General features: G+C 51.6%; 2 protein-coding genes and 1 long non-coding RNA gene across 7 annotated transcripts; all 3 read right to left on the bottom strand.

The window, feature by feature from the left end:
• LOC101672192 lies at nt 1-15,280 on the bottom strand. Of its 5 annotated transcripts, none has more exons than XM_045065266.1 (7): nt 15,165-15,280; nt 11,335-11,529; nt 10,903-11,026; nt 8,499-8,713; nt 7,787-7,857; nt 7,431-7,535; nt 1-228 (listed from the first exon to the last, which is right to left on the bottom strand). In XM_045065266.1, exons 2-7 carry the CDS (start codon nt 11,497-11,499, stop codon nt 54-56), a joined length of 855 nt encoding a protein of 284 aa, XP_044921201.1. In that variant the 5' UTR covers nt 11,500-11,529; nt 15,165-15,280; the 3' UTR covers nt 1-53. The 5 variants fall into 5 exon arrangements, with proteins under 5 accessions (XP_044921201.1, XP_044921200.1, XP_044921199.1 ...); XM_045065265.1 differs by having other exon boundaries at nt 11,278-11,529; XM_045065264.1 differs by lacking the exon at nt 15,165-15,280 and adding an exon at nt 11,701-14,126 and having other exon boundaries at nt 11,312-11,442.
• On the bottom strand, nt 3,980-7,418 carry LOC123387602. Its single transcript, XR_006602033.1, has 2 exons — nt 6,417-7,418; nt 3,980-4,538 (listed from the first exon to the last, which is right to left on the bottom strand). It is a non-coding gene; the product is annotated as an uncharacterized LOC123387602 (long non-coding RNA).
• Nucleotides 15,281-17,399: 2,119 nt separating the features above from the next.
• On the bottom strand, nt 17,400-19,512 carry SDF2L1 (stromal cell derived factor 2 like 1). The gene is made up of 3 exons (XM_004742530.3): nt 19,267-19,512; nt 18,683-18,879; nt 17,400-17,801 (listed from the first exon to the last, which is right to left on the bottom strand). Exons 1-3 carry the CDS (start codon nt 19,484-19,486, stop codon nt 17,520-17,522), a joined length of 699 nt encoding a protein of 232 aa, XP_004742587.1. The 5' UTR covers nt 19,487-19,512; the 3' UTR covers nt 17,400-17,519.
• Between the last annotated feature and the right edge of the window lie 1,171 nt (nt 19,513-20,683).

Below are 20,683 nucleotides of genomic sequence, written 5' to 3' on the forward strand. Positions count from 1 at the left end.
CACCTCCACAGGAACTTTATTCACTCCTCTAGCCATGGTCTGTAGGGAAGAGGTTATGGGCCCCTCTTGGGAGGCACAGACTCTGTGCTGCTGGGGTCATTCTCAGAGTCATCCTTGGGTCTTGGCACAGGCTGGAACTTGAGCAAGACAGGCGGGGTGAAGATGGAGGCCTTCACAGGAGAGAGTGGTGTCTCTTCGGTCTTGGGGGAGCCACTACAAGCCGAGGTCCTGTGAAGGAGATAGCCACGACATGTCCATGAGGTGGGATACTGGCACAAAGAGCCACCAGAAGTACACATAACAAAACCAGAGGCTATGGCATGGCTCTCAGGGCATTTCTACTTCCAGAACTCTCTCCCAGGATGGTTGTTCAGGCTGTTCACCGCAGCAATGTTTGTGATTGTGAAAACCTGGAAACCACCTAAACATTCATCTGGGAATGGCTAAAGGAACCATGGCTGCCATGTGGCAGGCTGCTCTGCAGCTGTTGGAAGGACTGAGGTAGGTCTGGAGACCCCAGCAAGTAACGATGCCCCAGTGATACGGTAGTGGAAAAATGCCAGCTGCTGGGAAGTACATGCAATATAATCCATGTGTTGGTTACAAAATTAACCAGTGTATTTGTGTGTGTGTGTGTTAGAAGGGTACACATGAAACTCTTGTCAGTGGGACTCTGAACAGGGGCCTCTTGTATTTTACATACTCATTTCTCTATTACAAACTTTCCCCCATAGAACGTGTCCTGCTTTTGTAAACTTTTTAAAGCCAATTAAAAATACCCCAGTTTTGATGACAGCATCAGGAGAACACAGCTCACTCAGAAAGCAGTATGTAACAAGAGCCTAAAATTGTCCCCATCGGGGCAATGTTTCAATAAGCAAGAACAGTTGAGGAAATCTTCCATCCATACAATGGAGCACTGTGCATCTATTTTTGGTTAATATAAGTCTATTTCTAAGGACATGAGAAGAAACACATTCCACAGCTGGCTATGAAACTGCCCAACAGGACAGTCCCAATGAGGTAACAGACTACCAGACGTGTATAGATATGCATCTCCACAGGGAAAAGATATTCTATGCTAGTGCTGGTTATTTCTGGCAGTAGGAATAGGGGTGGTTTGGTATGGGTTTTCTTCTCCTTTGTGTGTGGTTTTCAGATTGTCCACAGTAAATACGTATTGTTTTAGAGTCTGGAAAAAAAAAAAAAGGCTTTTGAAAACTGTTCATACCATTTCCCTTATAATTCCGCTTCAGGAAAATCATCTGAAATTCAGGAATGGTTTAGCACATAAAATTTAATCCTCGTGGAAAAGGAACCAGAAGTACTTCGTGTGTTCATGGAAGCCCCAAGTGGAGTTAAGTAAGGGACTGCACTATAGACAAAGGGTATCATACAGCCAGTGAAGCTTGACTTCAAAAGACCATGAAGAGGGGGGTTGGGGTTATGGACATTGGGGAGGGTATGTGCTATGGAGTGCTGTGAAGTGTGTAAACCTGGCAATTCACAGACCTGTACCCCTGGGGATAAAAATATATGTTTATAAAAAATTAAAAATTTTTAAAAAACATGAAGACGTGGACCTGTCCCCATGGCCTTAATGATGAGTGACAAAGGCAAGATTAAAAAAAAAAAATGACATTGTCTAACTGAATCACACCTTTATAAAATGATGCCTAGAGAAAGTTAGAAGGTATCTTGAAAGCAATGCCCTGATAGTGTCCAGCCCCAGTGCATGGCCCCATAATTCTGTGAGGATCTGGTAAGGCCAACGCCTCACTTTTACAGGTTGCTTCATGACAACACTGTGCGTGTTTGCTGACAACCCCTTCTCTGTCACCCAGCTGTCAGCTGTCAGTCCCCTCCTATCCCTTCATCCCACCTACTTCTGATCTGACTGCATAGCCTACTGCTTCCACTTAGACAGAATTCATGAATCTACATGATCAGGTTTATAATTTTATGTCTGCATAATATTCCATAATTCAGTGAATGCACATTTAAGCTGTTTCCAGTTTTTCTTTTACATGACACTGCCCCAGACATTTTGGTACACAATCGCTTTTTTCTTTCCCTTCATCATCTCCTTGAGGCCAGCTTCCAGGACTGAAAATACCAGAGCAGGGATGCCTGGATAGCTCAGCTGGTTAAGCGTCTGCCTTTAACTCAGGTCATGATCCTGGTGTCCTGGGATGGAGCCCCATGTCGGGCTCCCTGCTCAGCGGGAAGCCTTCTTCTCTCTCTCTGCCACTCCCCCTGCTTGTGCTTTCTCTCTCAAATAAATAAAATCTTAAAACAACAGAGCAAAGAATTTAAAAACGCCTGTGGGTCCTGATGTTACTGATAAACTGCCTTTTGAAAGGACTAAGCTTACACTTTTGTGCTTCAAAAGACACCATCGAGAAAGTGGGAAGACAACCCGCATAGTGGGAGGAAATATTTGCAGATCCTATGTCTGATAAGGGCCTTGTGTCTTTGGCAGCTGCTCAAGATACAGACTTACCATATGACCCAGCAATTCCACTCTTATGGGTATACCCAAGAAAACGGACAACCATGTCCTCACAGACACTTGGCCACAGTTGTTCCTAACAGTATTATTCACAAGAGCCAAAAAATGGAAACAACCCCAATGTCCATCAGTTCATGGACAGATAGAGAAAACGCGGTATTAGAGCCATACAATGGAATACCATTCCACCATAAGAAGAAAGTCAACCCATAGAAGGTACAGCACCAAAAGGGAACCCGGATGGAAACTATGACTTTTGGGTGATAATGATGTCAGTGCAGGCTCTTCCGTTGTTAACACACATCACTCTGGAGCCGATGTTGTTCATGAGGGCAGCTGTGTACATACTGGGGGCAGGGGGCACGTGGGAACTCTCGGTATTTTCCTATCAGTTTTGCCGTGAACCTGAAACTGCTCTAAAAAAGATTTGTCTTGGGTGCCTGGGTGGCTCAGTGGGTTAAGCCTCTGCCTTCGGCTCAGGTCATGATCTCAGGGTCCTGGAATCGAGGCCTGCATCAGGCTTCTCTGCTCAGCAAGGAGCCTGCATCCCCCTCTCTCTGCCTGCCTCTCTGCCTATTTGTGATGTCTCTCTCTGTCAAATAAATAAAATCTTAAAAAAACAAAAATTTGTCTTAAAAAAGACATTTAAGAAACAGGAAATTTGTATGTTAACTCAAATTTAAATTTAAAAAATTTTAAATAATTTATTTATTTGACAGAGAGAGATCACAAGTAGGCAGAGAGGCAGGCAGAGAAAGAGGGGGAAGCAGGCTCCCGCTGAGCAGAGAGCCCGATGTGGGGCTCGATCGCAGGACCCCGAGATCATGACTCGAGCTGAAGTCAGAAACAACCCACTGAGACACTCAGGTGCCCCTAAATAAAAATTTTTAAATTTTTTAAAAATTTTATTTAGTTATTTGACAGAGAGAGAGTGCACAAGCTGGTGGAGTAGCAGGCGGATGGAGAGGGAGAAGGCTCAACCCCAAGCAAGGAGCCCAACATGGGGCTCGATCCCAGGATGCCAGGATCACGTCCCAAGCCAAAGGCAGTTGCCCAAACAACTGAGCCACCCAGGTACCCCTAAATACAAAAAATACCAAAATAAATAAATAAATAAATTATCCCCAAGGGTGCCTGGGTGGGTCAGCCAGTTAAACATCCAACTCTTGGTTTCGGCTCAGATCATAACCTCAGCCTTTTGAGATCAAGCCCTGCGTCAGGCTCCACGCTCAGTATAGAGTCTGCTTGAGATTCTCTCTCTCCCTCTCCCTTCCCTCCCACTACCACTCGCATGCACGCACTCACTCTCGCTCCAAAATAAATAAAATCTTTAAAAATAAATAACTAAAAATAAATTATTCTGCCAACTCAAACAAACATACAAACAGGAAATTCGTAGTTAACACATGCTTTGACATGGATGAACCTTGCAAACGTTATGCTAAATCAAAGAAGCCAGTCGCGAAGGATCGTGTTATTGTATGGTTTCATTTATATAAAATGTCCAGAACAGACAAATCCACAGAGAGTAGGTTAATGGCTGCCTAGGGCCAGGGGATGGAGGAACTGGGGTGGTGACAGCTAAGTGGTGCTAGGGTTTCTTGTTTGTTTTCTATTGTAGTAAAATATACATAAAAATTTATCATTTTAACAATTTGTGTGTACAATTCAGTGCCATTAGATACATTCACAATGTCCTGTGACCATCACCACTATCTATTTCAGGAACTTTTTCATCCTCCCAAACAGAAACCATACCAATTAAGCAACAACCCACTTTCTTCTCCCAGTTCTTGGTAACCTCTCATCTACTTTTTCTTGAGGACTCTGGAACCATACAGTAATTTGTCCTCTCGTGCTGGCTTCTTTCACTTGTTTCAACATTCTGTTATATGGCTAGATCACATTTTGTTCATCTCAGATACACTTGGGTTGACTCCTCGTTTTGGCCACTGTGATGCTGGTGCTATGGAGATTCATGGGCAAGCATCTGAGTCTCTCTACTTGACTTCTTTCAGCCATATACCTGGGAGTGGAATTACTGGGTCATATGGCAATCCTACACGCAACATTTTGGGGAACCACCATGCCTTTTTGCCATGGTGGCTGCCCCATTTTACATCCCCACCAGTCACATGCTAGAGTTCCAATTTCTCCCCATGCTCATCAACATGCCATTGATGTAAAGAGCCATCCTGGGGGGTGGGACGTGGTATTTCACTGTGTTCATTTGCATTTCCCTGATGTCTAGTGATGGGGAGCATCTTTTCCTGGGTTTATTGGCCATTTGTATGTCTTCCTTGAAGAAATGTCTATTTGAGTCCTTTGCCCATTTTCTAGAATGGGTTTTTTATCGTTGATTTACAAATCTTTTCTCCCATTCTATGGGTTGTCTTTTCACTCCCTTCTTTTGGACATGATGGAAATGTTCTAAAATTGGACAGTGGGCATGTTTGCACAAATGTGAATACAGAAAAGGCCACTAAAGTGAACATTTTAAATGGGTGAATTCATATATACTAGGCAAATTATCTCAAAGACCTTTTAACAGGAAAAAGCCAGTATATAGTATTTTCACAACAAAAATGATTCTCTTCCTAAAGCCTTTATAGCACTGGATTCTCTTCACTTGGGTTTTTCTTTTTTTTTCTTTTTTTAAGATTTTATTTACTTATCTTTCAGACAGAGAGAGCAAGAGGGAGAACAGCAGGCAAAGGCAGAAGCAGGCTCCCTGCTGAGCAAGGAGTCCAATATGGGACTTGATCCCAGGGCCCTGAGATCATAACCTGAGCCGAAGGCAGACACACAACTCACTGAGCCACCCATGAGTCCCTACCTGGGGCTTTTTTTTTTTTTTTTTAAGATTTTATTTATTCATTTGACAGACGGAAATCACAAGTAGGTGGAGAAGCAGGCAGAGAGAGAGAGGAGGAAGCAGGCTCCCCGCCAAGCAGAGAGCCCAATGCTCTCTGGGACCATGGCCTGACCTGAAGGCAGAGGCCTCAACCCACTGAGCCCCTACCTGGGGCTTTTTGATAGGCAGAGAACACACATCCTAGCAACCTTAACATGTACATCTTTCATTACTAAGGAAACCAAAAACATATTTAAAGGTTTGTTTACACTTTGGGTGTCTACGTGAATAAACTTTCCATCAACTAAATTTAGAATCATCTCTGGGGCACCTGGGTGGCTCAGTGGGTTAAAGCCTCTGCCTTTGGCTCAGGTCTTGATCTCAGGGTCCTGGGATCGAGCCCCGCATTGGGCTCTCAGCTCAGCAGGGAGCCTACTTCCCTACTCTCTGCCTGTTGTGGTCTCTTTCAAATAAATAAATAAAATTTAAAAAAAAAATAGAATCATCTCTACAGAACTGTGCAGGTTTCTCACATGATAAGTCATTTGCGTTCTCACTCACTGCTAGTGGGAATCCATAATGGTACAACCACTTCAGTCGTTTCTTTAAAATGACAGCAGGAAGCCTGCTTCCCTACTCTCTCTCTCTCTGCCTCCTTGTGGTCTCTCTCTTTCAAATAAATAAATAAAATCTTAAAAAAAAAATAGAATCATCTCTACAGAACTATGCAGGTTTCTTACATGGTAAGTCATTTTTTGTGTTCTCACTCACTGCTAGAGGGAATCCATAATGGCACAACCACTTCAGTCGTTTCTTTAAAATGAAACATGGGGCGCCTGGGTGGCTCAGTGGGTTAAGCCGCTGCCTTCGGCTCAGGTCATGATCTCAGGGTCCTGGGATCGAGTCCCGCATCGGGCTCTCTGCTCAGCAGGGAGCCTGCTTCCCTTCCTCTCTCTCTGCCTGCTTCTCTGCCTACTTGTGATCTCTCTCTGTCAAATAAATAAATAAAATCTTAAAAATAAAATAAAATAAAATGAAACATATGATCACCATGTGCTCTGGCCATCGTGCTCCTTGGTAAGAGAGTTGAAAACTTTTGTCCATACCAAAACTTGGAAGCAACCAAGATGTCCTCCAGCAGCTGGATGGATAAACTAGTGTACCCAGTTATTCAGTGCCGAAAAGGAACGAGCCAGCCACGAGAAGACATGGAGGAACGGTACATGAAAGAAACCCATCTGGAATGGCTATATACTGTACGATTCCAAGTATGTAATATCCTGGCAAAGGTAAAATCATGGAGACAGTAAAAAGATCAGTGGTAGTCAGCGGTTAAGGGGGAGGGAGGGAAGAACAGCTGGAGCCTAGAGGACTTTGAAGGCAAGCAAGCTATTCTGCAGGACACTATGATAGGGGACACCTGTCAGTATAAATTTGTCCAAACCCATAGAACATACAACACCAAGAGTGAGCCCAAACATATGGACTCTGGGTGATGATGTGTCAATGTAGGTTCATCAGTTGTAAGGTAGGAGATGTTGATGGTCGGGGGGAGGAGGTGGTCTGTGCCTGAGTAGGGGGAGAGGGATCTGAGAACTCTCAGCACTTTTCCAGTTGGCTGTGAATATAGAACTCCTCTAAAAAATAGCTATTAAAAAAAAAAATCATCTGATGCAATGAAGGAGCCAATCTACGTACATACTTTGAAATAACACTCCACGGAATGCCATGGGAAATACTCACCACCACCATAAATGTCGAAAACAGGTGATTAAAACAAACAAACAAACCACATAATCAGTAAACCCCTGCTTTGCAAAACACATGTGTGTAAACCTTAGGGCTACCCACAGTCGATGGAATCGTTCCCTTTCTGGTGCATCTTTGAGCTCCTTGTTGCCCATTCTCAGCATTTACACACTCTAGGAAGGGGGAGTGACTTTTCCAGCACCCGATTACATTAGGGCCCTTTCAGGAAATGCGAAGGACCACCACGCAGAATGTTTTTTGGCTCTCACTGCCATGATGCCATCCCACCCCAGAGAGGCTCAGAGGCACGCTTACCAGGGGAAGCCAGGGCAGTGGAGCTTGTGCGCACTGTTTCCAGCCAGGTACGAGAAATGGAAGCCTCCGGGATTGAGGACCAAGGGGGTCAGATCAACCATGTGTCTGCAAGGCAGGGTGAGGAGGGGAGCATCAGCTCTGGACTCCTCCTGGGCAGGCCCTCTCACAGGGACTCCCGGGCACAGAGCAGACCTCTAGGAGCCTTGACCCCATCCCTATAAAATGGGGATAACTCCTCCTCAGGACTGTGGTGAGGATGAACAAGGTAGGGAAAAATGGGAGCCAAGCATGGCCCACAACGTGCTCCCTAAAATGCTCTTTTCATTTGCCCTGAGCCTAGAATCCATTCCTTCCACCTCTTTGGGTTCGATGACAGGCCAGCCCAGTTCAGTTTCACTTCTGACCTTGCAACCTCCAACTTCTCCATCTGCAGGAAATAAGGGAAATCTTAGGATAAGTTTGGGGGCTTCATGGGGAAGAAAAACACCTTATACAAGAACTAGAGAAACAATGTGACTGTCACTCATTCAGCAAATGCATCGGGGTCCTCCTTAGTGCCCACCTCAAGCTTGGTGTTAAGAGGGACAGGATGGGGGAGCTGGGAACGGAGAGAGGACGAGGAGGCTGCCTGGCTTGAGAGTGAGGGATACGCAGGGGCCAGGAGAGGGCAGTAGTTAGGAAGGCACTGCCGAGGCACTTAAAGAGAGTGGGAAGGAGAACACCAGCCATGAAGTGGGACAGGCGTGAGGCTGGAGATGTTGGGGGTATGGCAACCACGGTTCTCCACCTGTCCTTTAGGCCCCCCAAGATTCTGCCCCATGGCGGCTGCCTTGTTCAGCAGGTAAAACTCCATGCCTCCAACCCTTCAACTGGAGCAGACCCCTTTTATCTGCTTTATCTATCAACATTCTACCCAAAATTTAGCCTCCAGACAGTGTTGTGCCGCTTAAAAACAAAGTTCTGACAGTCACTGCCGTGGGCCCAGGAGAGCCTCGGAGTTGGTTCTGAGCACAGGGGCGGAGGCTGCCCCTCCCAGGGCCACACAGAATGAGGGATGAGCTCACTGACCGACTTGCTGGGCAGTGGAGGAAAAGGACCAAAGACCCTAGGCATAGTATAGACAGGAGGCGATGGGGCCACCACGGAGGCCATGGTGGTGGCGGGTGACGGCAGTGGGGGAGGTGGCAGCAGGGCTGGTGGCAGGCATGGGGAGGTTGATCGGTCTCTCAAGAGGATGGGTTCTGGTTTCTTCAGTTTTGGCTTTCTTCTCTTCTTCTTGGCATCTGTGACAAAAGGGACCAATGAGGACCTCCGCCGTGGCCAGAGCAGGGCAGAGCAGAGGTTGAACAATGGTGTAGGCTCTTCACAAGCTTCCTCCCACAAAGGGCACCATGTAAGAACGTCCAGAGCCACTGCTGACAGGAACCAACATGTACCCACAGATAACCCCACAAGGAAAGGGTATTTTTGTCTGTCTCTCTCACACAAGCAGAACTGGAAGCTCCCACTGTACAAAGCCCAGGCAAGACCCACACCCTGATGGGCTGATTTCAAGGCCAGAGTCTGAGGAGATAGAACAGAGTACTGCCCTCTAGGAAGGCTGGGCTTGTCCCAAGCAGGTCAGTCTGCTGCCTCCCCCAAACCTTGTGGAAAGCTCCTGATTTAGCCAGGAGGTATCCAGGCCCTGGAAGGTGAGTTCACCAGCTACACCCAGCCCCAGGGCCATCCTGGGGGTGTGCAAAGGCCCTCTCCTCTGTAAGGAAATCCTTCTGTAGAAGTGGGCTCAGGGAGAAAGTCTTTGAGTAACAGGACTCTGGGGCCCGCCCCCTCTCCTATTTCCACGTTAGGTTTTCTTCCTATATTCTGTGAGTCTGAGTATTTCTACTGGACACCAGCAAAATGGGTATGAACAAGTGCCTCATACAGCTCAGTGAAAGGGCTCATCTAGGGGCATCTGGGTGGCTCAGTGGATTAAAGCCTCTGCCTTCAGCTCAGGTCATGGTCCCAGGGTCCTGGGATCGAGCCCTGCAATGGGCTCTTTGCTCAGCAGGGAGCCTGCTTCCCTTCCCCTCTCTCTGCCTGCCTCTCTTTATATATTTATTTATTTATAAATAAATAAATAAATAAAAATCTTGGGGAAAAAAAAAGAAAGAAAGGGCTCATCTAGAATGATGATCACTACCACCGTGAGCACTGACCTGGAGGCGAAGAGCCTGAGCCCTAGAGCAACCCATACCTGAGTTCCACTCTAGACTCTACTGCTTACTATGTGACACTGTTGTCACATTGTTCGCTAACCTCCCTGGGCCTCTATGTCCTCATCTGTAAAATGAATTTAATAGCATGGACACTTCCTCGGGAGGCAGTGTGAGAGCTTACACATGCTGTGGGCCCATCAGATGAAATGTGGAGCACTCACACTGAGCATCATGGAAAGTGAGAGATCCAGGTAAGCTGGGCCTCCTGATACAATGAAGAAAGCCACTCCACCACTAGCTAATGTATCACTGAAGGCAAATGAACCACAAGAACTGAAACTGCATCTGATCAAGGTTTTAGAGCAAATGCCCAAGAAATACAGGGAGAGGGGGACAAGACAAATGACACCAGGGGACCCTAACAACAGATATAAATCCAGTGAGCGCAATGTCCCAAAGGACAACACAGTTCTTCAAGTTGATGGCATGGGGAGAGTAAGGGGAGAGCATCCCACTTCAAACGGACTCCAACAGACATGGCCATCCCTCACTTGGCATCCCTATGTGGTCACTAGTGTGGCCCCCTTTCATTTTACCCTCACAAGTGTGCCAACATGGACACGAAGTACATGGCCATCCTAGTGAAAAGGAACCTCAAAGGACCTAACACCCAAATATTAAGTATCAGCTAATATTAAGAAATTGTTGTCGGGTGCCTGGGTGGCTCAGTCGGTTAAGCACCTGCCTTCAGCTGGGGTAGTGATCTCAGGGTCCAGGGATGGAGCCCCATATCAGGCTCCCTGCTCCATGGGGAAACTGCTTTTCCTTCTCCCTCTGCCCCTCCCCCTGCTCCTGCAAGCGTGTGTTCTCTCCATCAAATACATAAATAAATAAATCTTTAAAAATAAAAAAAGAAATTGTCAACATCTAGGTAACATCGTAATTATAAAATGTCTTATAACATATCAAAAGCACGCTAAAGGATCCAAGATTACAATAATGTCTGAGATTTCTCCCAAAACGCTCCAGAAAAAGGGGGGGAACAGAGCCCGAAGCAAGCATGGCAAGATGGGGATACTTGCTGAAGCTGAAGGGTAGCTGGTCCCTGAGTGTTCCCTGTGGTCTCCAGTTTTGTATATGTTCGTTTTCCTAATACTTCAAAAATTAACACCAAATTAAAAAAAAAAAAAAAAGTGCCAAGCAGAGAACCAGGGATAAGGGAACCTGAGTCAGGTTTCCTGGGTTACTGAAGTCTGGCAGGGGCTGAACCTCACCCTGGGAGTAGAGGTGCACGCGGTGGATCCCCCTCTTCAGCTGCTCTAGGCGCTGGTGCATCTCCAGGGTACCCATGCTGTTGCAACAATTCAGCTCCCCTTGAACTGCGCAAAAGAACTTGGCCTACGACAAACGGAGAGCCAGAGCAGGAGCAGGCCAGACAGGTGAGCCGCCTGCCGGCTGCACTCCCCAAGCTGGGCAGCCTGGGCTTCAGGAAGAACCCCACCCTGTAGTTTCAGCTAGGCCCGAGGGCTCCCACCCCAACCCAACCCACCCCCAATCACCTACCCTCGGAAGAGGAGCAGGAGCGGTGCGAGCACCCGCCCTCGTGGTCACCACCCCGCCTCCCCCCTTGCAGCCCCGCCGGCTCGCACCCAGAGGAAGGAGAGGAGCCCGCGCCCCTCGTACTCGGCCAGCTTGCCCTTGCGCACCACCCTCTCGGCCAGCGCGGGGTTGCGGTCGATGCTGCGGAAGAGGCGGCGCAGCGCGCGCTCCGTGTAGGTGGCCGCCTGCCTCTCGAAGTCCTCCTCGGAGATGAGCTGGCAGAAGGTCACACTCTGGGGTAACTCGCTGTCGAACTCGTCCAGGACCTCCATCCCAGAGGGGCTGCAGGCGGCCCGGGCGGCCTGGGGGCGGAGCGGCCGTCGGGGCGGGGCCACCGAGCCTCCAAACGCGGCGACCCCCCCCCCCCCAGCTCGCCTCCGACCGTTGGGGAAAAAGGGCAGGTCCCAAGGGGCAGGGATCGGGTCGCTGTAGGCGGCGGGGGCCCGTCGGGGCGGGGACCGCAGGGGACTCACCTGCTCGCTGCCCCACAGCCGCCGCTCGGACGCAGCCTCCCTCAGCGTGCAGCCGCCACAGCCCCGACTGCTCTAGCCAATCCCACCCCCGGAGCTGGCGAGCAGAGGGGCCAATCCGCTGAAGGCAGCCGCACGTGACAATGCCCCCCACCCCCGCTCTGGGCATGCGCTCTGAAACCTTCGACGGGGCAAACGCCGCCGCGCTCCGCGGAGGCCCCATCCCTCTGGTGTGTTGCAGACCTTGATCGGGGAGCTGGCGGTGGCCGCGCTAGGAACTTGGCCAGCAGCCATACTCTTCAAACTTTAAGGCTCTCCCCCCTCCCCATTCCGCCTGCTCGCCCTCCCTCCTTGAGGTCTGTAGACAACACCCCAAGGGCTTCTTCACTCAGTCCCTAACTCTTCTACTCAGACTTCACTCTCCTTCTCCTAATTTACTCTCCAGCATTAAACCCAGCCCTCCCCAGCTTCTGTCTTTTCTCTTCCCCTGTATAACCACTCGTTTACTCTGTACTCGCAGTTGCCTCTTCACCAGCATCTCCAGCTGCTCCTGACGCATTTGAGAAGGTCCCATCCTCCCGGTACCAGCTGGGTCGATCCTACTCCACTTCTTGGTCCCAATTCGAAGCTGACTTAACTCTAACCGGCGTCTCAGGCTTAGACCTCCCTTGAATTCCAAAACCACATCCCAGTTTTGGCTGGAGACGTTTCTTGGGCGTCTCATGCTGAACATACACCCACTTAGGCATACAGCTTCTTCCCTCCCAACCCCAAACCGGCTTCTCTCCTCCCTCTCCTACTAGGTCGGCGATGTCACCACCATCCACCGCAGCCACACTGATAAGGGGGTCCATCCTGGATCGCTTCCTCTCTGTCACCTTCCAAACCCCTTCACCCCCATCAACCTGAGATCCATGGAGTGTATCTGAGAAGTCTAAAGAAAATTTTCACCTCCCACTACCAAACCACCACCCTCTAGGTTCTGCTGTCCCCGACATAGGAGATGGCCCTCACTTCCTCCCACTTTGAGGTCAGAGAGCAACCAAGGAGGAAACAACCAAAGAGGAAAAAAATTTTAGCCTAGGGGTGCAAACAGATATGATACACATGGGTTCAAATCTTCATTGTACTTCCTGATGCCGTGTGACTTAAAGACTTTGAAATATATGTGCCTTTTTATATACAGCACAAGTAACCTCTGAGGGGTCAAGCAGACTCCTAATTAGTCCCCCCACCATGTTATGCTAATAATACTTCACACTTCATGTACTTTTTTTTTTTTAAGTTGTATTGGTCCCCTCCTCTGTGCCAGGCACTGCCCAGAGAGATATAAAAAGGGACATTGTCCCTGCCCTCAGGGCTCCCAGTCTGATGAGGACTTCAGCCACAATGAGAAATTTCAATCTAGCAGGCTCTGCTGGAGGGATACTGGATGCTGTGGAGCCCAAGAAAGGCTTTCCCTGGGAGGGAACATTTGAGCAAAGCCCTGAGTTCACAAACATCCCCCGGCAGGGGCCAGAGACATCTGTATGAGGGTCTCCAGCCAGTGCGTGCAAAATCTGCACAGAAATAAGGATGGCTACCACCAGCCATGGATGCCTGGTCTTCTACCCTCTCCCCAGGGTGGGGGTGAAGCTGACATCTTGATGTGCTTAGCCAGGGGTGAGGGGTACTCCCAAATGCCCATCTGGAAACCTAGGCCTCCTCTCAAAGGCGGCAGGCTTGAATGACTGTCCCTGGGCACACAAAAGCCTTTTGCATTGTGGTAGGTCCTGATGGAGGAGGTGACCTTGCAGGCACACCTGGGGCCTGGCTCCTTGGCAACCCCCCTAATTGTAGCCGTTAGGATGGGCATGCCAGGCACCTCTTGGTCCCTCCTGCAGTCTCAGGGCAGCATACCTCCCTGTAAGAGAACAAGCTGGCATGGTTGATGGGTATCACCTAGGGGCTTCATGGCCCAAGTCCACCCACCCACCCCACATAGTGCTGTTGCTAAGAACCCAGGAGAATGTTCTCTCCAGAGTCTGACCTTCCCCAAGCCCTCAAGGAGGGCGGGGTGTAGTCCGCCTGTGCATGGTCAAAGTTGAGCTGGGTCTGAGCCAGGCAACACAGTGGGTCTCCACTTCTCCACAAGGACCTGACCAAAGCTGAAGTCCCAGTCTTACCCAGGGAGTTGGTGTGGAAAGATCTTCAAAGCAGAGCTTTTCTGAATCCGGGGCCTATGCCCCTGCTACTGTCCAGCCATAACCCAGAAGGTCCCAATTCGAAGCTGACTTAACTCTAACCGGCGTCTCAGGCTTAGGATCCCCCAGCTCTGCACTCACCTAGTCCTCTGATGGAGGGGTCAGTGCCGTTCCACACCTACTCCTCACTGCTAGCAAGCAGACTGAGGCAGCAAAACTCCCTCCCTTCAGGCGCTATGGGTGTTGGGCTAGGCCTGACTGATGCCCTTTCATCATTGCACTGCTTCTCAGCGGCCCACAGTAGTGCAACAGGGAAAGAGTGTCAGGCAGGCCTGCCAGCGCCTCTCCCAGTGGTGGTCTGTGAGGATCTGAGACCTGGAATGCAGGCCCACTGGGGTGGGGCTTCTGCCTGGGGGGAAGGGTGCCCTCTGACCCTAGAGGCCCAGGCCTGGCCAGGATCTCAAGTTTCCATGGAGAAGGGAGGGAGGCCAGGGATGGGGGGGAGGGGAGGTCCTGTAGGCCCAAGGGGCCCATCCTGGGGAGGGGGTTGATAGTGTGGGGAAGGGGGGTTTCCCAAGGCTGGTCCCAGATGCTTTGACAATATCATTGCACTGCTTCTCAGAGCACAGTAGTGCAACCTCGTCAGAGCACCTGAGGCCAGCAGGAGGGACCCCCCACAGTCCCCAATAAGCCCAGAGCGGGAAGCTCAACCGTGGGTGGGTGGGTGGGTGGGGCTAGATGCCCAGTCCTGGACCTCAAGGCGGGGAGGGTTTCGGCAAGGCTGCGGTCCTAGAGGTCGTCAGAAGGTCCTGGACCCTCCCCAGCACGCTCCACATTGCAGTGCGGGAGAGACCCCAGACCGAGGGGTAGCTCCAACCCAGGAGCGGGAGCGGACGGGGGAGGGGGCAAACACACAAAGGAGAGGGACCCGCGCTCCGCCGCAGTCCCAAGCCCACTCCCTCAAGGAACCAGAGTGGGTACAACCCGACGACCCTATGGCCTCATTCGGTCTGCGGCTTCGAGAGGAGGGTGGACCCATTCCGAACGGCGCGCCCCTGCCGGCTCAGGCCCCCATCCCTGGCCCCTAGCCCCAACTTGGGTTCCAGTCCTAAAGATTCTCTGCCTGGCGGCCCAGAGCGAAGCAAAGGAACAAGGGAGGCTTCCCGCCCTTCTGGAGTCCCCTGCACGGACAGGGCGCCCGGGGTCCGGGCTGCGCCCCTCTGCACAGTCCCGCCCGGTAGGGCCGCTCTGCCGGTGCCCTCCGCCTCGGACCCTGCTACTCACGCGGCGGGACTCCCCTTCCAAACCAGGCCGGGGGCAGGACGCGGAAGGTTAGCGAGAGAAAGGTCCTGGCGGTTGGTCGCCCCCGTCGTCACCATCAGGACGACCCCGCACCTCGTGGCGCCCTCTCGCTAGCCGGCTCCATCTTTAACCCGCTGACAGTCGGTGGGGCCCGGCCCCCGGCTTCTTAGCATAACGCCGCACTCATTGGCCGGAGCCGGCGCGGGGCTTCGCCTCCTGCACGCCTATTGGCTAAAGCCGGAGCGATTTCAAAATAGCCTCCGGGTTCCGATTGGCCGGGAGCGGGCCAAGTCCCCGGCTCCGTGGTTTTAACAATGAGTACTACAAACACTTTCTCCCCATTCATAACTTATCAAAAGGAATTTTGCCCGCCTTTTCTCAGCTCCAGTCTCCGCGAGTTTAATAGCGGCGCCGGCAAGAGCGCTTGGAAGCACGGAGGCGGGCGCCGTCCACGCAGCTGAGCCCACTGGGAAGAGGCCTGCGATCCTGGGAGAATGCCCGAAACCTCTGTCTAGTTCTCTGTGGAGCAGGGCCTCGGGCTGCTTCATTTTGCGTTTTGATATCTCTCCTTGTGCTTCCCGAACAAGATGCTCGGCTGCAGTGGGCTTCCCTGCTAGGGTAGCCCCCGCTCCGCACCCAACCCCACCTCATCCCTGGCTTGACCTGGAGCCACCGGGTTAGGCCTGAGCTGCAGAGACCTGGTCCTGGAGCCAGTGAAGCCTTGTGGATCTGTGGGAGGTGCGGGGAAGAGGGTGTTGGCTTGAGTCCCCCGCAATTATTATCCATTTTGTGGAAACGCATTAAGAGCCTGCCCAGAGCTGATGACCCAGAAAGATATACACCGTTCAGCCCTCACACAGCTGCAGTGTGTGTGTTGTGTGTGTGTTGTGTGGGGGCGTTACTTAGACTATAGTGCATCGCTGCTTGCCCCCCCCCACCCCATTTTATTCTCTCAGTCCAATGGCGGAGAGCAAATGTTTCTGAGGCAGGTACAGCTGGGTTGAAACTTTATACCACCCTGCTGTCTCAACTGCAAAATTAAGACAATTGATCCTGCTTCATAGAATTGTTGCCAGGAGCAAATGAGATGCTGTATAAATCGTTGGCCAAGTGCCTGACACTTAGTGTTCAGGAAATGGGTGCTCTGCTGCTGCAATTTAATTTTTGGTCTTGTCCTGCATTCTGCCTGGAGCCATCTTAAGTGTTCCTACGGCTTCAGACTTGGTTCCCCAAGAATTCCTACGTGCTGTACAGTTTGATTCTGCTACTCATCTAGGCATACTGCAATCATGTCGCGGGGCAGGTGAGTGATGGGAGAGGAGCTTAAACTTGTAGACAATGCTTGAGGGGTTTGGCAGGAGAGGAGTCAGAAGGCCTGTGTTTGACCAGAGCAGGAGCTCATGGATTGAGAGGGTGGGCCAGTAATGGTCCAGAGCCTACAGTGACTTCCCAACAAGTCTCACAATTGGCTAGAGCTTTTCTCACACCCCCATAAGACCAGTGGATTTCTCACCTGTAAGGTGCTCTGCCCACACTCCTCCAAGCCCCTTCCCGCCAGCTGCTATCTCCCACTTCTCCTTGGGCTCTTGTGTTCTCATTCAGGAAAGTGAGCAGGTCACTTAAACCCCTCCCCTCCTACATAAACAGCCCCACATAGGCCATGTTAGCAAGTTCAGGAATCCTGTAGTCCTCCTCATAACCTCTAGAGGTCACCTACGCACCAGCAAAACTGTTCCCTTCCATTATTAGGGCCCTCCTGTTTAGCGTTCCTACCTTTAAGTTATAAAGCTTTGCCTGCCAAAATTGTGCCTCTCCTTCCAGGAAGCCTTCTCAGATCTCTGCAGGCAGCAGTTCTTTGTGATTACATTCCCTTGCAAAACCTTTCAAAGTTTTGTTATCTCCTTAGCACCCTAGAAAGTTGTAGTGGGGGCTTGAGATGCCACATTGCCCAGGCAGGCTAGGGTGTGAGGCCTTAAAGCAAAGGTTCATGAAGCTCAGGGGCTAGGGAACTGGGGTCACCTGCCATCAGACCATGTAAAGGTGGAGAGAGTTGTTGTCTTGGCAGTGTTAGAGTACCTGAAAGAGCATCAAGGTGTGGATGAGTTGAGCTGTCATTCCATGCTGGAGACCAGAGGTTTTGCACTAAGGAAGAAATGGTGAACCAGGCCGAGGAAGCCAGCACCTCCTGGTCACCCCGAGGATTACAGCAAAACACGATCACAGACTAACATTCTTTAATCACAAAGGCACTTGAGAACCCCTACAAACCCAAAGTCTTCAGAGAGTGGTCCTGCAGATGCCCCACCCTGCTACCCTCCATCCACCCACCCACAGCACTCAGAGTTCATCGTGACCTGCAGAGGGATCCATGCTGGGCTTGATGAAGATGCCTTCCATGGCCTTCCACATATTGTGTGTGTTGGCGCTGGACATGCCATGCACTTCGTGCTGCCCACGGATGGGGCTTCCGTACTGCTCTCCAGTGACGGACAGGAACACAGAGGTGCCTACGTGCTGGAAGCGCACAGCAGCCTCTCGCTCCCAGTGCTGCCCTGAGCAGCGCACTGTCCACAGATCCAGGTCGTCACCCTCGCCGTCCTCCCCAAAGGCGCTCACCTCCTATGGGTGCAGGGGGTAGAAGGACAGTGCTTACTACAGAGGGCATACTGAATCCCCTGCGGTCACTTTGGCAGCAGCACTCACACCCAGGGCACTGAGCCTTGGGTTCTTCCCTGGATCCTTCTGAGCCTCAACTTCCACAACTGCAAAATGGGCCACAACCGCCACCACCCCCAGCACCCGGGGGCTCTCCCCAACACGGTCTCTTCAAACACATGCATACCCTACCCCATCTGTCTGGGCGGTAATCACTGGCCCGCAAGTAGCTAAGGCCTCCTCCTCTCTCCTCCATGTTCTTCCTAACCTCTCTGAGCCTCACTCAGTATGACATCCAGCCCCTAGGCTGACAGGCCTCTATTTCATACTCCTTCTTCTCGCAAGTCCCCCAGGCAGCCTCTGTTCCTCCCCAATACCTCCCTAACCCCAGTAGCCCCTTCTACCCCAACACTACCCCTCCACTTCTCCATCCCCCAGTTTCACTGAATTCCACTGGAGCCCAAGCTCTCCTCCAGGCTTCGCAAACCCCTGTTCTCCCCCTTTGTGGCCTGAAGAACTCCTACTCATCCTTCCAGACCCAGCCTGAGTTCCTCCTCCCCTGCTGGGTTTCTGATTCCCTACCCCAAAGACCCTGTGAGTCTGCTTCCTGGGTCCAACTCAACCCCAGGAGATAAGCCCAGCAGATCTCTCTTCCTGTCGGTTGCCCCGCAGAGCTGGCGCTCAGGAAACATTTCTGAACTGAAATTCGCATTTCACACAGGAAGCTGACGCTCAGAGACACTGAGAGGAAGAGTCTAGATGTCTAGATTCTGTTCCTGACACCCCCCCCCACACCCCGCGTCAAACACACACATACACACTCAAGGAGCGAGGCGAGGGCTCACCTGGTTGTTGGACAGCGGCGACGGAAAGTGGTGCGTGTGCAAATTCTTGCCGGTTAGCACGTGCGTGAGCCGAACCGCCTGCCCGCAGCGCACCGGGGCCCCGCGCGGGCAGCCGCCCTCCGAGCCACCGCGGATCCGCCAGTAGCTATTGGCGTCGTCAGACGCCTCCACGCCAGTCACCGACTGTTGGCCGCTGCCTGAGGGGCGACATCCCACCCCACCCGGGGTCGCGGTCAGTCTTCGAATTCCCTACCCTTGACCCAGACACCATAAACATTCCACGACAACCTCAATCCTGGGGCCCCCAACGGCTCACTCCCAGCCTCCATCTCCAGCCCTTGGCCCCTGGCTGAACTCCCAAGTCCCTTGGCCTGCAGCTCCTGGACAACTCTCCTCGCCCCCAATGTCCCGACGACCCCCTTAAAACGGCCGATCCTTGGCCCCCCCCCCCCGATTCCCCAGCCAGGCTCCTTGATGACCCCGAGACTCGTAGCCCTGCAGACTCCCCCAAGGCCACCCCACCTTCAAACTCCCAGCCCCAGGCTCCGCCCCCTGACTATACCCCAGTCCCTGGCCCAGCGCACCGGATCCGTATTTGATGTCGTGCGAGTGCAACCGCACCCTGTGCTGCGTGTTGAACAGCTTCAGCACCGACCCGCAGGTCACGAGCCCTGCGCCGGTCTTGGCGGCACAGCTGTTCGGCACCAAGAGCGTCAGCAGCAGCCCCAGGAGCGCCCGTCCGGCAGCTCTGCCTCGGCCCGCGCTCCACATCGCCCCGGCCGAGCTCCGGCAGCTCGGGCCCATGGGACGCTTCCGTCTCCAGCACCGGCCAATCCGGCTCTGACAGAGCCAGTATGGGTACCCAATCGTCAGCCAGCACGGCACCACGCCTGCATTGCCATTGGGTCAGCATGGAGGGGACCCGCCCCCAGCTTTCCAGAGCGGCGACGGGGGGGGGCTGGAGACACGAGGAGGGTTTTGATTGGTCCACGCTTCCGAGGACTCACCAATGAATGCTAAGGGAAGACTGGTGCGGCGCCCAGTGGTTAAAGAGACGCTAGAGAGCCGCGCTACCGCTTTGGGCGCCCCATCCAAGGACCCCTGGCTGGGGATGCCAGAACCCTGCGGGCACGTGTTCACAAAACCCCTTGATCTTGGGTCGTCAGGCTTTCAATCACGATCTTTCCTCTCGGACTATGGGTCCTCAGCTTCAGAGTTGCTGGACCACTAGGTTTTGTGGTCACATTGCGGTCGATGGATCTCAGGTACTGGATAACTTGGTTTTTCAGTCCCTGGGTCCCGGGATTAGTTGATTCCCCAAGTCATCGGTCATTGCCTCCTTTTTGGGAATGGATTATCTCAGTCCCTGGACTCTGGTTTTTTAATTCCCCTGACAACTCACTGACGCTTCCCAGGGCAGAATCACATGCTGTCGGGCAGCAGAGGGCAGCAGGGATCTGCGGTGCTGAGGATGACGATAGGTTCTCACCAAAAGCTCCAAAGTTTCTTAGGAAACCAGAACCCTGGGAGACCAAATGACTGTGGGCGCTAAGTGTGCCAGGTTTCCGATATGAGTGGGACGCTGTCTCAGTGCCTTCCCAGAAGTCTGTCAGCTCGATCTTTAAGCGAGGAAAACTTATACGACTATTGATTTATTCATTTGTGGAACGTTCTTATGTTGAGTTAACTCCAGGCCCTGTTCCGGGGGCCACTGGGGAACTGGTGGGCTGTCCCATTACTCAATAGGCAGACTACCCATGCACATGAGGCACCAACAAAGCAGTGAGAATAGTTTATATTTAATTAAGTCATTCAGAATTTTGCACTCAGAAAATCCAGAGCAGAGCCATTTTAATTACAGAAACATGTTATTTAGGAGTTTTCATGTTTAATAGTGTTTTGATTTTGAATTACATATGGGAGAAGACACATGATCTTTTCAGCGCTTAGGTTGTCTAAATTGCTAAAAGTCTGCCCTGGCGCTGGCAGACCCTGCACTCA

Source organism: Mustela putorius, unplaced genomic scaffold (assembly GCF_011764305.1).
Source record: "Mustela putorius furo isolate JIRA1106 unplaced genomic scaffold, ASM1176430v1.1 tig00003858_pilon_pilon_pilon, whole genome shotgun sequence".
NCBI lineage: Eukaryota > Metazoa > Chordata > Mammalia > Carnivora > Mustelidae > Mustela > Mustela putorius.